Source organism: Aplidium turbinatum, chromosome 11 (assembly GCF_918807975.1).
Source record: "Aplidium turbinatum chromosome 11, kaAplTurb1.1, whole genome shotgun sequence".
In the NCBI taxonomy this organism is placed as follows: Eukaryota; Metazoa; Chordata; class Ascidiacea; order Aplousobranchia; family Polyclinidae; genus Aplidium; species Aplidium turbinatum.
In genome coordinates, this window is record NC_137482.1 from 4745451 (window position 1) to 4763113 (window position 17663).

Genomic DNA, 17663 nt, shown 5'->3' on the forward strand with positions numbered 1-17663 from the left:
CAAATTGCGTTTCCTTCCGGCGTAACCTCACGTGAGTGACAAAACCTTCTTCAAGCCGGTACGTACGCAGTACGCACTCACGTTTAGCTAAAACTGAGAATAATAGTAAGCTTTTAAAACCAATGTAAATGTGATACGTTTTTTTGTAGTAATAAAATATTTCGAAGTCATCCAAGTGAAGTCTTGCAAATACATCTGTCAATGAAGTTATAAACAGCAATGCTTCACATGACCGTTTAACTTTAGGCAGGCTCATAGAAGCACGTAGACATGCACTTCAAGTGCATAAAGTATTATGTTGTTTGAACTGAAATAACTTTTGAAGTGGTCGATAAGTCAGTTTCTCTTTTGCGGTATTTTCATGAATAATTCAATCAGTAAAATAGAAAAATTCTCAATTTTATTAAGCAATAAGCATACAATGAAAGATTTTTCAAAAAAATTTCACACTCAGCCAGAAAAATACGTAGCCTACATTTGCATAGATTTGACGTCTGCAGACATTGAATTGATTTTTACCAAAAGGTAAAAGAGAAGTAGCCAGCGTTCTTCGAGCGACCGGTGGAAAAATTGAAATGTCTGGGATTTTTTCTACAGTCTACACGTCACACCATTGAGTCGCCAGACCTTTTGAATGAACGGAGGTCTCTCACTCGAGGTTTAACGACCGATAGTAACCTCCAAGACTAGTTGTGATGTGGCGTTTTGAAATCGACTACTCGGAGTAGTCGCTCTTGCAGTTTAACTGTTGATTCAGCAAAAAATATGAGAGAAGTGAAGAATGAGTGTCAAAAATGAAAAGCAATTTTCAGTTGCGGCAGGGGAAGAAAAATGACACAGGTCTACTATATGCTTTCTTTTCATCCCCGATAAAAACATATTTCCATTTTAGCTACTGTGCAGGAGTCGAAGTTTAAACATACAATTTAGTTAACTATGGTATTTGATTCAGGATTAGATTGTCTGTTTAATTGAACTGGATAAAGTATCTACATTAATTTTTATCCAACAAGAATGCAGAATGCAGTCTACATAATGAAAGCTTAAACATTTATCTTCCTTTGGGAAGCAGATGAAATACTACTTTGAAATTCTGTAATTCTTAACTAATTTAATTGCAGGAGGTGGTTTTTGTCGCAGTTTTTGATAGGGTGCAGTTTTGACAGCAGATATGTTTCGAAAACGTTTTTACCTGGTTACATGCATGATTCTTATGACATCTTCTTTGCTTGTGGAAGGGTTGCCAAAGCCCATAAACTACCTTTCAGAAAGTAAGTGAATTAGCGACTTCATTGCTGTATTTTTATAACGTAGTAGAAGACCTACATTTTCTTACTGAAATTAAAGTTGTGCTCTAGGCCGAGACAGGGGGACCACGACCTGATAAACGGGGTACAAAAGGCGACTCACACTAATTGGGAATTTGAAACGCGCAACTAATTTTGAGCGAATAATCTAAAAAAAATTAACAATGTCATGTTTATGAAATTTTGCATTGCATTTTTGATATTTTGAGTTTTGTCAAAAACGTAAAAAAAAAATTTATTGCTTCAAGAACGATGACTTTGCTCTCGGTGCATTGATCTATGCTTGAATCCAGAGAGCAAAGCAACCGTTTTTTTCACTGATTCAACGTCTGTTGACGTTGAAAACTCTGCGAAAGCAGCTCTTCGTTCAGCGCCATCCTCTACTTCTAGTCAGTCTTGATAATATACCTGCTTCAGTGATTCAAGGTCTCTGCAAGTATTCGAAGTACTTTTTCATATTCAGTCCGAAGAAGCACTTTTTCAGTCCGAAGATAACGATTTATACAGTCCGTCACTTTTTTCACCGAAAAATAGGGCGTTATTTTGCTTTCGTACCAGGCAACGAAAACCCATCTTACGCCTCTTTTAATCTTGGCAGCGGTTCATTGTGCTTTAAACATGCTAGAACTATGGACGAATCAACCATTTTGCAAACATATGATATTATAACGAGAGATATTAACGATCATAATACACTACCGATGTGACAATGCATTGAAAATAAGTTAAAGGCCACGCCTATGTTAGATTGTGCGGTTGTGACTACTGAGTGCTGTCTTCCACGTTTCACTCAGAGCGTTGGCTAAAGAAGACGTTTTGGCGGTTAGCATTAAAAAATGCCCAGAGGGATAATACATGATCAAGCATAGCGCTTACTATGAACGTCACGCATCTCTGCGCACGCTTTTCAATTGGCTGAAATGGCCGTCAGTGGTAATTTTCTCACGCGATGAACAATGGCTGAGTGCTTGTATACCCGGCTTTAGATAGTGACGTTAATGCGCACAGGTAAATATTGTCTGTGTGATGATGTAGCACTGTCGGATGGCTGGTTGACCTTGTGATGAGACCATGAAAAAGTTTTTGGAATTTGGCGTTTTGTCATAATAAAATGAAATTTTGCTTTATCGAAAGCGGTTTAAAATAAAAGCATTTCTTTACAAGAAAGGATTTGATATGAAATGAAGATATGAATTTTGCTTTACTGATATGAAATTTGGCTTGTGGCCATTGTTCAAGAGTAGTTGAAGCCAGACTGGCACCATTTTTCTTTTTTCCATCAAAAACGATCAGTTGTTCCAACTAGTGGGCTTAAGCAAAGGTTTGGTTTGGTTTTTGAATCTTTATTCTCGGACTGACAAAGCCTTTGCTGGGTTATTCCTGGTAGTTTCGCATACTTGTAAAGGCTTTTGACGCAGGGCCGATAACCGAAATTGACAAAGTGAAGTTTTTTTCAATAGCTCTTGAAATGGCGAGCAGTTCTGAAATGCGTTACTCAAGCGCACACCCCGAGAGCCGAACCAGCGCCATTTGATCTTGAGTCTGACGTGTCATGCAGACTTCGAATGTTGGCTTTCTCCTTTGGGAGTTGGTTTGTCTGTTACTCTTTTCCCAACAACATTATGAATTAACGTTTGCGACAACTATGTTTCAGTGGGAAGCTACCTGACCAAACGTTTTCGACGCAACGCTGTCAATTTCCATCGAGCTATTGCTTGTCACCAGCCTGATATCGTGATACTCGGTACATATGGAACCTATGGCTGCTTCTGTGGCTTTTCCGGCTTTGGGCAGCCAATTGACGAAACAGACAAGTAACTAAACATTTCCCTGACAGCGAATCAACCGTTTTTTACATTGATTCCACGTCTGTAGATGTTAAATCAATGTAAAAAACGGTTGATTTGCTCTCTGTAGGTTGTAGTCATTGTGTTGATAACGACGTAATCTGTGTTTTACACTTTGCAAAAATGAGCACTGTGATACTTATAGCAAACACTAAACAGCCCTGGTAATTCAGAATTATGGTCAACCCTTGCCAGTGAAGGGTTTGACAACAGCAGAAGCAACTGAAAGCCGCGTAATCAGCTGCGCTGCTCTATTGGAAGATTTTTTGCAACCAATAATTCAAGAAATTTGACTTAATTTAGGTGCTGCCAGAGACACGATCAGTGCTACTCAGAAGCTGGAAATGTGGAAAAAACCATATGGGAAAGCGTTATATCATTTGCTGGAAATATCTTTCCATCTTATAACAGTGAATGCCGCGAGGGAGAAGTTATTTGCGGTAAGTTGGTGGTGTGTTGGTGCTTGAGTTTAATATTATTAAAAACCTTGTTTGTCGTCTCTAAATTGCTTGCATTAACTTGCAACGCATTCTCTTTTTTATCTGGGTTAAGTGGTGACGAAGAAGATTGAGTGCTTGATAATAGACTTATCAAGCTACCAGTTAAAAAGGTGCTGATTTGTATTAGCATGTAGACGTCTGAAGTCCAGAAAAACTTTCCTTGCTTCAGTTGTCCCATTAGGTCAAGACGATGTCGCCGCCAATGTGCGGGTTCAACTATGGCAGGAGGGACTGGCAGTCGGACCGACATTGGCCAATATGGAGCTCACACCCATGGAGAGCCTTCCTCCCGGAAAATGTGAACCGTGGAAGTATTGGCGATGCCTCAACCGCTTAAGAACTGGTATTGGCAGGTGTAAAACCTTGATGAGACACTGGGGGTATTCCATGGGGAGCACAAGTTGCAAATGCGGACAGGAGCAAACGATGCAACATCTACTCGAATGCCCTGACCTAAAAGCAAGGTGCTCTGCACAGGATTTGGCCGAGTTCAACGATAGAGCAAGAGCCTGCGTGATGCTCTGGGCTACGGCCGTGTGACACACGATGAAGAAGATTAGCATGTAGTTGAAAATCCACCTTTGGTACCCAGCGTCTCCAACAATCTTACCTGGAAAACTGGAAGAGGGAACGTGCATACAGATTGTACAGTGCGTAGCACGTATAGTTGTAAAATACAAGCAAGCGACTTCAACCACACGCACAATAAAAACTATTGCCTAACCACTAGCTTTGTACTACTGTATATAAGTCGACGTTGAAAACTTAGAGCTTATCAGTTTGCACTGGTTAACTTTTAATGTGTTCATCAATGCCATTAAAATATTCCAAGAGAGTCATCACGCCCCTCACTGGAGCCAGGGACACAACTAGCATAAAAATGTTGGGGAAGGGCAACAAAGTATTTTTTGCAGATGTGAGTAAGCCTGTCAACGATTCACGGAAAGCGAAGGACCCAAAGAGGAGTCTGGAGGGCCCTCCCTTATAAAATTTTGAAAAGAATGCCTTAAAATTGCGCTTTCGGAGAGTACTTTCAGCCTAAATCAATAGTAAAACTTTGTCAAATGATGCTGTAGCAGAGTGTAAAACTTTTATCTAAAATATTTTTGGGAGGCAATTGTATATATTGTATAGACTGGACTACTGGAGCATATATATTGAACCTTAGTGACGCAAATCTATTGAAGTGAATCATTTCAAGTGAAAGTGTGGTCTTAATTTATTACATTGTTATGTATGGCGTTGATTGTATAGATAAGAACTCACCCTATCAAGACAAGTTGTGCAATTGCGACAAAGAAGCCGCCTACTGTTTCCATGTGGCCAGTTCTACTTACCACCCTCAACTTATGGGGATAAACACTGAGAAGTATTGTGAGTATGGCAGGCTACTGTGTTACCAATAATTAATGTCACTATTACGTTTATTTATGCTTTTACTACTAGCTATGAAGCTCCAATTAATGGATGTAGGGCTACAGTGTGTAACTACTGATCTACGATGACTTCCTGAAAAGATTAGAGTTTGTGTAATGAATTGATTGCGGATAAATATTACAGCACGTTTTGGTTGCTTTTTAATTCGGCACGTGCTTTATCATTGAAAATTTGCGGCTTTTGTTGTGTATCAAAAGGGAAATTTCAGTTTTTGTCAGTTGCAATCACTTATCTCTTAGCACATTCTGTAGCACATTCTGTAGCACATTGCAAAGCTAAGTTTACACGAGTTATATTCGTCGTACCTTTCATGAACGGATTTCCAGACACCAATAGATGTCATTTTCACATTGCTTCAACATCTGCAGACGTTAAAGCAATGTGAAAATGACAGATTTTGTCATCTGGGAAATAATTATTATTATTATTATTTAGTTGCATAGGAAAACTAGAAATTATGAACGGACAATCTGTCATTGGAGCTATGATTTACTGGTTTTCCTTGGCTGCTTTGTTTTAGACAAGAAAATCATTGCCAATTAAATGTCTGAATGTAAAACATGATTCTTAGCATGTGTAAGCAGTCTACGTGTTACAGTTGTTATTTGCATTTGAACATCATATGGCACTTAAGTTTCGCTGTCATCCGTTTGCTTTAATCTCGTCTTCTTTAGGTACTGAAAATTCCAATTACGACGACCTTAACTTAACGGAGTACGAAAATCGCTGTAAGTATGCGCTAAGTCAGTAATATATTTCTGTGGAATATATTTCTGTTACATGTTCACAAATTTGTGACAGTAATGGACCCGAAAGAATGGGTTGAATTACTTCATTACTCCTGCATTGTTTCGCTTTTAATCGCAGAAATTGAAGATTGGTTTACAAGACAAACGAAACTATGCTGGCTACAATTTTACCACACTCTCACTTCCCACGTTTGTCGGTTCCTTTTGTCTTAGTGGTTTTTAACTTTTAGTGGCGAAAACACGGGTCTGCTACTATTCGGTGAGTTCGATTCGGTGATTTCCTTACCTCTAACCCTAACTCCTAACCCCTAACCCTAAAACGGCAATGATAATTAGGCTACGGTACCCAATAATTAAAAAAAAAATTTGAAAAAATCCCCCGTTAAGGAATCGGACTCACCGAATCGGACTCACCGAATCGGACTAACCGAATCGGAATCACCGAAACGGGCCATTCCGAAAAAAACAGTGCGACACTTTTTGCATTACTCGACACATGATTTTTCAAAGTATATCCTACTAGACAGCAAAGCAATCGTTGTTCTCTTTACTTTAGGGGTTACTACAATTCATCCGATCAGCTTTTATTGTTGCCTGTTGCTGTTGTTCATTTTAATACGACCGACAATAAATTTGTAATCGTTGCAAGCAGCGACAGGTTCCGCGAAATTTTGCGTAATCAAAAATCAATCGTGATTCATTGTTTGCCGTCCCATGAAATCCAAGCCAGCAAATCAGCTCTTTACATTGTTTGCCGGCTCAATAAGAACAAACTATTCCGCTTCCAGTATTTGAATGGCTCAAGCTACATAGGCTAGCAACAAACGTGATAAGATGCCAGATAGTAAATCGTTCAATCAATGTAAACCACGACTGATTTGCTGTCTGGACAAAGACAGAGATAAATGTTTGTACGTTGACAGGTGTTGAAGTTGGCATAAACGTGCCATGAAAGTAGGTTAGATACGACCTGCGCTGTCTTTTTATTATGCGACCCCATCTCAGAAAATGATTTTCAAAGCGACCCTTGGTAGGTGTCACAATTCTTTCTAGTTTTTACGCGTAAAGAGACTATAGAAAGATTGATGACATAGTTTATTGGGATATCAAACGTTAAACGATCAAATAAATGGTCGAATAGTTCTACTTGTGAGATGACAGACGAAAATTCTTAGACTGACAAATGGTTCACAAATTCTAGCAAATAAAGAAATCAAATTCTAAACAGCAAATGGTTCGCCTATTCCAGCAAAATAAATACACATTACTACTTGCAACAGCTACTTTACACTTGGCAATAACTTCCATTTTTACAATCTATTCATCACAACCCATGGTTTGGGAAACCTTGGGGTAGATCACAGCCCCCGTTTTACTTGGTCTATTGTTTTTGTCAGACGAATCAAACAACTGTCACCACTCTTACTAAAACAATAGAATTTTCTTTTCTGTTGTTTGATTAAATCTTTATCCTCGGACTAGGAAAGCTTCTTGCAGAACTTTATCCTGGTAGTTTCGCATACTTGTAGAGGCTTTAAACCACTGACGCAAGCCCGGTCACCGAGATTGACAGAATGAAGTTTCTGATTGTTGAAGTCTTGTTGTCTGTGAATTGTTCCATCCATTAAATGCCGCTGAATGGAGAGCAGTCCTTAACGTGCGTTGCTCAAGCGCACACCCCGAGAGTCGAACCAGCGCCGCTTGATCTTGAAGCTTCTTCGTTCACGAAGTCACGCGCTAACCATCTGAGCTGTTAGACGTTCCATGCTGATTAACTTTTGTTGGGCTTTACGCCAACATTAAGTCAAAATTGATGATTGAGATATGTCTGCAAGATGTGCCATGGCTGGTCTTCCACTTTGGAGGGTTCCAACTTCCACTGATCCGACAACGCACTTTTAGTGATAAAAACTCCGTGTTCATCATTTATGAGGTTTATCCTGCTGCCAATCCCAACCAGGGTTTTAAAAAAGAGTTGTCAGACCAAATTGCCGACTGAAATGTGGCAAAGATGAGGAAAACCCCCATAGATTTCACTGGTGCAGTGGGTCAGTGAAAGTTAAATTTTAACTCTGCTGCAGGCTATTATGGAATTTGATGCTTTCGTTGTGATGGTGATAACTGAAAATAAAAGCTTTCGATTTGTGCTCAAGACAATATTGGAAGCAGTGCATAATAAAATCAATTATGCTTATTTGAAGAGTAGATTTTCATGGATATGATGCTCATGAAACGGTGTATTTACGTAAATATACATCATATTATCTTCTTGTTTTTAACTAAGACAATCGCTATGCCCTAGAAAAATGTTAAGATCACAGGTGGTAGACGAAATTACAATTTGTATTGAGATTTACTCTACATTGCTATGGCGGTGATGCTTAAATGGCTCAGTATGCACGTGATAAGCTTTACATTTCAACGCAATATTTAACGAGACATAAGCTACTGCATTTAATTTCACATGCTATCAGTTGTTATTGCAAGTTGTTTGTTTAATTCTAGGGATGCATTAGTTTTATGATGTTGCACATTACCACTAAATATTGACAAAGCCTACAGTTCATTAAATCAAGGATACAAAGCCCTTCTGTTGTCGAATTTTATCGCTAATCATTAAAGTTATTAGTTGCTACAAAAATGTTTTGTTTCAGCGAATCATCTTTGTGCCATGCCAGCAATATGGATGCTGTAATGTGGTAATCATTAATTTTTTTATCGTCATTTTTTTTTTGCTTTTTTCAGACCACACGACGCCTTTAACGACCAAGTATGAAGCAGAAGCAACTGCCGAAAACAAAGCGTACATGGAAACCACTCCGCAAAGCGAATTTGAAAAGGAAATTATTGTTCCGCATATTATTCTGCCAAAGGAGGATAAGTTTATCAATGACAGTTTCAAAGTTGTACCTACTCTATCAACGGCTTCCAATCGCAGTGAAACCAAAATACAGTACATCAAAAATCGAATCCATAACCATGACCATGCAAAGTCTCACATAAAAACTACACTTGAAGAACCGAAATTCGATTTAGAACCTATTCCTAACGAAATAGAAGACACATTTCTGTCAAAGGAGGATAAGTCTTCCAATGGCAGTTTCAAAGTCGTGCCTACTCTCTCAACGGCTTCCAACCGCAGTGAAACCAAAATCCAAGTTTTAGAACCAAAACAACACTCCGAAAATCGAATCCATGACCATGCAAAGTTTCATGTAAAAACTACGCTTGAAGAACCGAAATTCGATGTAGAATCTAACGAAATAGAAGACACATTTCTGCCAAAGGAGGATAAGTCTTCCAATGACAGTTTCAAAGTTGTGCCCACTCTATCAACGGCTTCCAACCGTAGTGAAACCAAAATCGAAATTTCAGAACCAAAACAGCACTCCAAAAATCGAATCCATAACCATGACCATGCAAAGTCTCACATAAAAACTACGCTTAAAGAACCGAAATTCGATGTAGAACCTAACGAAATAGAAGACACTGTCAGAAAATCTTTACACACCCAATTTACCAATGGTAGTAACGAAATACATGAAAAATTAGAGAAAGGCCTGAAACCCACGAGGCTTCAAAGTTCCGCCAAGTTGGCTGCTCCCAATTCTGGGTTACAAGGGAAAATTAGTTCTACTGACAAACCAAATAGTAGCGTTTCGTTACTGCCAGTTCGCACTTTTAATTTAGGGCTGGCATTAGGTTTAAACGTTATTTGGTTAACATGTTATATGTAGAATCGTAATTATATTTTAGAGAAGAATCGGAAATCTTGACTTTAATTAAATACTATGATGATTATGATCAAGAAAGTAGTTAACTTGGCTCTCGGCGAGAGATGACAAACCATTCCTTTGGCAAACTAAATTTTTATGTTGCATCAAAATATTGCCGCTGAAGCCCTTTGGCTTCGCTTTTCCGTGACCATAACCTCCAGTTTGACTACTGATGATATTTAGTCGCATTGCCACATTGCTAGCATTATTGCTGTCTAGTATAAATCAAATTGAATTTGTAGTTACTGATATAGGGGACTGATATATTACTGTAGTTACTGATATATTACTAGTTACTGATATATTACTAGTTACTGATATATTACTGGTTACTGATATATCACTAGTTACTGATATATTACTAGTTACTGATATAGATATTGTGTCAGCAAGGGACTGATAGGCTTATAGCCCTCAAAGAGTGCTGCTGTACCCTCAACTAACTTTCTTGCTTATCATCTTAGATGTCGATATGAAATCTTATTAAATTATGATGAAATACAACTTTGTTGCGGATGTCACGTGACCGACGGTTCACAAAAACATGTCAGTTTGGAACAGGATATTGTTTAATGTCAATTTGTCTGAAGATCTTTTGGTGATCAATGGCGGGGACATTAACAAAATTTTAATCATAAATTAGTGGTGAAATTAAAAACTGTCAGCTCTAGTGGATTTTTTGTGCAAATCTCAACAACTTTAGGTGAGGGACAACGCCGTTGAGAAGCTGTAGGCAATTGTTAATAAAATTTTAAGGTTTAATAAAAATAAAACCAATAAAAAATATGCACTGCAGAAAAAGAATACGAGGCGTTTGTGTCAGCATCTCATACCACCCAGAGAGGGTTAGGGCTTCAACTAATAACAGAAAAGCACACCAAGGTGTTTGTTTTACTTCTTCGCATTCCCGTCCACTTGATCTAAATACAAAAACCTCTACAAGTATGCGAAGCTTCTAGAAATAATCAAAGCTTTGTAGTCAGAGAATAAAGATTTAAAACCAAATCAACCAACCTAAATTTTCAACTACTAAACCCTGGATAAGACAAAAAATAGGCCTATAAAGATAGCCGACTTACGAAGATCTTTGCTAGGCCTACTTTGTTATTTTGAATGATTTTGGGTTGTTTTGTAACACTGTCACCAATTGCCATACAAACATTGAACTATTAGATTTGGCACTTGTGGTAGAAATCAGAAGGTGTTTTGAAGTGATTTGAGATTGTGTTCACACTTTAATTTTACAAAACTAGGCTGCGATTTCAAAGAGATACATCTGAAGTACCTTTCACCTACTGAACAAATTCGAATTTACTTGAGCCTACAGCCATTTTAATAGGTTCGCGTGCGCCGTGCAGTCTAGATGCAAGACCTCATGGAAAAAATCGCCACGAACACTTCCATGATACAGAAGCCGATCCAATAAGTAGTTGTGGAGGGGGAGGCGATTTCAATAAAACACAATGATGTGTAAGTTACATCTACATTAATTCGACTTTGCAAATACACCGTGAATAAAATATTTTTTCTTTATTTTACGGCTGTGGTTGCCCTAGATCCACCACTGCCATAAATGACCCCAAATACGACTGATATAATAGTAATCTGCATGAGACAGGAAGAAGTGTAGTTTAAAATGAGTGCAGCCTAAAAAGTGACACCATGTCTGCCACTAGCCTATAGCTAGCTCAGTGGGATAAACGCCCAACGCTGTAAACGAAGAATTAGCAAGATCGAACAACTCTCTTTGAACTCGACAATGAGCAATGCACTTCAAAGATAAATATCCATCCTTTAGCGTCATCTAGTGAACAGAATAGTTCACAGATAATCCTCCACAAACAAAACTTTACTTTTTCAACTTATCTCGGTGTCTGTGTGTGTGTGACGATGAGCCTGGATGTGTCACTAGCCTAATTTAAAGCTTGTAGGCAAGTATGCAAACTGCTTTGGACTTTGATCCATGTTCGATAACAAGCTTGAACACATATCTGAGGTCTGGCATGCTACATTTGTAAATTCGAACAATTTTTTGTCAAAGCAGCGTCACCATGGACTCAAAATAGCCTGTAACTGGCAACTCAACCAAATAAGTTTTAGTCTCACTCTCACACCTACTCAATGCAATGAAGAAATGAATTCACATGTCCTCAGCAGATACAATTTAGTAAATTTCTTTGTTTAATGATAATAATAATAATTATGCTTTTTATAAGCTCGAAAATCTTGCCAGCGTTCTATAGTTGCCGTGAAGTGTCAGAAAGTTAGTTGGTTTTGAACATTTATTTTCGGACTGACAAAGCCTCTTTGATAGGTTAGTCTTGGCATTTTAACATACTTGAACCACTGGCTCGGTGCCGCAGAATGGAGAGCAGAACTGAAATGCGTTGTTCAAGCGCACAACCCGAGAGTCGAACCAGCGCCGCTTGACCTTGAGTCGGGCGTTTGAGCACTGAGCTAACGGGGCACACTTGCCTACCTTGCTCTTCTTCAAGAGCTAAACCGAACATATCACGATCGCTGTGTCCCCTACGCTGATCAATAACACTCTTGATAACGCACTACTTTTTGTTGTTGTGATGGTCAGAAATAAAAACGAACTGAACAGTGAACAGTAGAACACTATAGCCTAGGCTACGGCCGACCAACATATAGCAATTGTCTAACAAATTTACCTATGACACCAATTTTGTGGTTTCCTTTTTGCTTTTGCTTTAATTTTTAAATTTCAAATTTTTGTCAAAATCTTTGTATTTGCAAACTCTCTACCAAAGCTTTATCTTTGTATTTAATAAATCATTTTTCTCTGAAGCACACTTTTAGGTTCGCGTTTTGTTACTTCACCTATTTTGCAGTCCCTTGCTGTGTTATGTCACGGTATGGCAAGTGCTGTTATTTTTTCTGTCATGGTCAGAAATATAAGCATGAATAAATGAATCAATAAACAATCATTCTATTTACTGCGTGTGGTGTTGAGTATAGGCCTACCGCTCTTCCTCTTCGAGAACTCAGGAGCACCGAGTAAATGGACAAACTTTAAACACGTCAATAAGCGGAAAAGTAACAACCTTTCGGTCTTTCCGTTGCGGGATTGGACAATTTTTATTTGCGAGTCTGATTCTTTGATACTGAGACTGAATTTGTACTGTTTATGGCTGTGGTCTGGTTGATTTATTTGTTTCAATCAATCAATCAGTAGTTGATTTGTCAGTAACAAGAATATAGTAGGCTACCGTACATGTACAGTATGTTTGAAACATGCGAGAGCTCATGCACAATGCAAAATTTGCACAAGTTCCTATACTAACAGGGAGACAACGTTTCAAGCGGGATTTCATGGAAAAAATATCATTTTTGCTTGAAAAAGTTTTCATTCATGACTTTGTTTTGCACAAATTTTCCATTTTCATGTTACTTTTGCTTTGGGTTTGTTTCCAACTTGTCTTCATTTTTTAGTAAATTGGGCTAAAAATTTAAAAAAGATCTGGCAACACGAACAAGAACCATGGGAATTCGGTGTAGGAACCAGTGTTGTTCAGGATCCGGATTTTTGGAGTCTGATCCTGCCGGATTTGAAGAAATTTTTCGGATCCGGATTGGATTGGATTGAATTTTTCCCAAGCTGGATCCGGAGCTGGATTATCCGAATCTGTTTAACTTTGTTTAGTTACGTTTTAATAAATTGAATGACATAAATTCCATGTAGTTGCTGATCTTCGTTTCAGAGAAGCTAGCCTCCGTAGATCTGGCAGCACTAGTCTGATACCGATGTACGGTACTCGCAGAGTCGCAGTCGCAGTCTGTCGCAGTCAGCAGAAGCAAACCAGCAACTAAGCAAAGGCAGGTACGCCACGCTAAGAGGTTGATGAAAGTAGCCTACCTCGGTACTAGAAAGTGCTGGCCGGTGCCCAGCAGAAGCTAAAAAGTTTGCCATAGTAGATCTCCTGTTGCTGTGCAGCATACTACTGTATTATGCTTTTGACTTGACATTTTAGATTATATTCACATTATCAACTGTTGATGCTTTACTTGTACTCAACTCTGTGTTTAGGTCTGAGGAAGAATAGTTTTCTGAACGACTTACATTTCTGTATTGTTCATGGAAGTGAGCATGTGATTAGTGACAAGTTATTATACACTGATCTTATAATGACATTTGCATCATTATATTCAAAAACAGTATGCTTTTGATAAGTGTGTGCACTGTGCAACTGGAACTGTGCATGCTTACTACACTGCTATTTTCTTTGTTTTGTTATTGTCGTTTATTGTTGTGTTTTAGATTGATTACTGGTAGGCTGAGTGCTACTTTAATATCAGTATGAATTCATCTCGCCCCGATAGCTCAATTCGTCCGCCCCGATAGCTCAATTGGTTAGCGCGTCACTTCTGGAACGAAGAAGCTTCAAGATCAAGCGGCGCTGGTTTGACTCTCGGGGTGTGCGCTTGAGCAACGCACGTTAAGGACTGCTCTCCATTCAGCGGCATCTAATGGATGGAATAGTTCCCCGGCAACAAGCCTTCAACAATCGGAAACTTCACTCTGTCAATCTCGGTGACCGGGCCTGCGTCAGTGATTCAAAGCCTCTACAAGTATGCGAAACTGCCAGGATTAAGCTCTGCAAAAAGCTTTCCCAGTCCGAAGATAAAGATTCAATCAATCAATCGTTATGCTGCAATTGAGACAAGGATGGTAGGGTAAGAAAAAAATATTAGTGTAACATATGTCTGCTATAATCCTAGTTTTCGGATATTCGGATCTGGATTGGATATTGCTTTTCCTATTATTTTTGGATCCGGATTGGATTCGGATATTTCTAAAAAATTTCGGATTGGATTGGATTATCAAATTTCAATATCCGCACAACACTGGTAGGAACTAGGAAAGGAAGTAGGCTGAAGAAGCCGTTTCGGTTGTTCCGAAAGAGTAAAGACCGAAACTTGTTGCTGTACAAGTAATATTGAAGCTTTAAACTAATGTTTTGAGAAAAAATTGAGATTTTTTTTGCTTTGCATGGTTTATGAGTTTAGCTATTCGTTTACTCAGGAGATTATTACTTCTGTATAATAGTAAAAAAAGATAACAAATTGTAACAGTAGGCAAAAAATTTCATTGTTGAAGAATTGATTTGATTTGTGTTCCATTCCAAGTATCCATGGCATTTCGGATAACCACACCACTCCAATTGAAAGTTTGCTAAGAAAACTTAAATGTACCGTAGTCGTTGCTGGGCGGTTCGTCTATTATTATGTACCTATGTTCCTGTTACTGACAAATAAAACATTGATTGATTGATTGATTTTCAGATGCTGATGGGGGCTTGAGGGTAAAATTCATCGTTTTTTGATGGTATAATCTTTGCATAATTTAATAAATAAATCTGGCAATTTTGGACGACATGCGACTTGAGGTATGCTGTTGGAATTTCGGAAGTAAAAAAGCTGTTCTTGTAACAGTTTTGCCAAGCAAAAATTCTGAAAGATACCGTAACTATTCTGTCATATGGTACATTGCAATAGGCCTATCTTTATCTGAAAAATACAGTTTTTAAAAGCCAAGGGATGTATGATATCTATCTATGATATCTTATCGTATGTGATGTATACGTCAACCGGGGTGACTTAGTTCACCGGGGTGACTTTGTTCAGCACTGTTTTAGCTTTGTAATTGCCAATTTGAGTAACTGGACTTCGCTCAAGTACTTCAGACCCCATCCTTGGAATTTGAGCGAAGTCCAATTACTCAAATTGGTAATTACAAAGCTAAAACAGTGCTGATCAAAGTCACCCCGGTGAACAAAGTCACCCCGTTTGATGGGTAATTATCTATAGCCACTGAGTTGGGATGCAACCTGCCGGTAATTCGTACCATGAACAATTCGTACCGTCAGTTCGTACCTTGAAAAGATCAAGTAAAAAATGCCGAAGTTGCTGATTGCAGCTTACGCAAACATTTAAAAATTTTCCGCAAACAAACAAAAACTTTTAGCATCATTACCAGAAATTTTAAAATGTTTGCGGAAACTCCGATCACCCTAGTAGTAGTAGTCCAGTTTTAATCCGGTGATGTCCCCGTTACTGAGGGTGGCCGGATTCACCTCCAAATGCTGCAATCGCCTTCACACCCTGCCTCCACATCGATCTGTCTAACGCGTCCTCTCTTGCTAAGCCCACCTTGCTACTTTCTTCCTCAATTTGCCTTTTCCACGTTTTCTTGGGTCTTCCTTGTTTTCTACGACCCTCTACTCGCAACTCCAGCGCTCTTCTCAAAACATCATCTTCATCCTTTCTCAAAACATGCCCATACCACCTCACTCCATTCGCTTTCGCCAACTTATCAACATTTTCATTCAACCCAAGCAAGTTCATAAGTTCTTCAGTATTCCTTTTGTCCATCAGCTTCACATCACACATTGCTCTCACCATCGCTCTCTCGGTTTTTTTTGAAATTGCCAATTCGTTTTCCCGTAAGCACCATGTCTCACTTCTGTACAGCATTGCAGATCTCACACAACTAGTATAAATTCTTCCCCTCATTTTCAACGGAAATCTTCTACCACATAACAACTCTCGACACTCTCTGAATTTCACCCAACCAAACCTTCCTCTTGCAGTCACTGCCGTTTCACAACCACCACTTGCATTCAATCTATCTCCTAGAAAGCAAAAGGCATTCACGGATTCAACTTCGTCATTCAGCTTTTCAACAGGACCAACCATTCCTTCCTCAATCTTCCTGCATCTTTCACATTCAAAACCATCTCCTGATCTGCATGTCACTCTCTTTATCTTTGCACATCTCCCATGCACCCACTTCCCCATGCACCCCACTTCCTAACCCTTTTAAAATGTTTGCGGAAACTGCAATCAGTGACTTCGGCAAACTCTTAGGATCATTACCAGAAATTTTAAAATGCTTGCGGAAAAACGGAAACTGCAATCAGCGACTTCGGCTTTGTTCTATTTTTTTCTCTCGATTTTTTCAATTTGTTTGTTTGCGGAAACACCCTAAACCTGGGTTTTTTTCAGTCATTTATCGGTCATTGACCAATTTTTTAGCAAAATGTCCGAAAAAAATATAGTCAATTCGGTCAAAATGTCCGAAAACATATATATATACAATTGACTATAGATGACCAAAAATGACTAAAAATGACCAAAATAAATAAAATTGACCAAATTTTTTCAAGTCATTTCGGACAAATGACCAAAAAGTCTCAGCGAAAAAAAACCCAGGCCCTAAACCCTAACCCTTTTGAAATGTTTGCGGAAACTGCAATCAGTGACTTCGGCAAACTTTTAGAATCATTACCGGAAATTTTAGAATGTTGCAAAAACTGCGGAAAAACGGAAACTGCGATCAGCGATGTTTTATTTTTTTCTCTCAGTCTTTTTAGTTTGTTTGTTTGCGAATACCGATACTCTGATACCCTAACCCTTTTAAAATGTTTGCGGAAACTGCGATCAGCGACTTAAACCCAGGCCTTAAAACTCGTGTTTTTTCCCGGCAGCCATCGTGGTCTACCGAGAGCTCCTTCTCGGCGGCCAAATCTGCGTGCTTGGAGGCCAAAATACAAATAACGATAGCACAAGTAAATAGAATTAAACTTGCAACAATGCCAAAAGGATCACTTAGTGTTGTTGAAGTCTGGGCGACGTCCTGCTATAGAATCGTTGTACCACATAATAACTGCTTTATCGGGATTGTAATCCGGTATTGCGGGACCATCTTACGACACTAAATTGTTTCAACTGCTCGCTGCTCAGTAAACTGTTTCAACTGCATACCGCTTTTCATAAAACCTGACCGTTTATACCGTTATGATGTCACCATTTAGGGTGTGAAGTCACTAACCCACAGCGGAAGCATTTCTCAACTCTAAAGACATGTGTTTTCCCCTCGGATGTCAACTAACCTATCCAGACAACAAAATCCGTCATTTTTATATTACTTCTACGTTTGCAGTCGTTAAATCAGGGTAAAAATGACGAATTTTGTTGTCTGGGTAGTTCTCCCTTTACACAACGATTCAATGTCCGACAACAT

At 38.8% G+C, this 17663-nt stretch overlaps 1 protein-coding gene across 1 annotated transcript; it reads left to right on the plus strand.

The window, feature by feature from the left end:
* Positions 1–1125: 1125 nt before the first annotated feature.
* On the plus strand, positions 1126–11018 carry LOC145779516 (uncharacterized). Its single transcript, XM_082591124.1, has 6 exons — positions 1126–1271; positions 2962–3121; positions 3458–3594; positions 4909–5028; positions 5766–5819; positions 8586–11018. The coding sequence occupies exons 1-6, from the start codon at positions 1172–1174 to the stop codon at positions 9575–9577; spliced, it is 1563 nt and encodes a 520-aa protein (XP_082447250.1). The 5' UTR covers positions 1126–1171; the 3' UTR covers positions 9578–11018.
* Positions 11019–17663: the final 6645 nt, after the last annotated feature.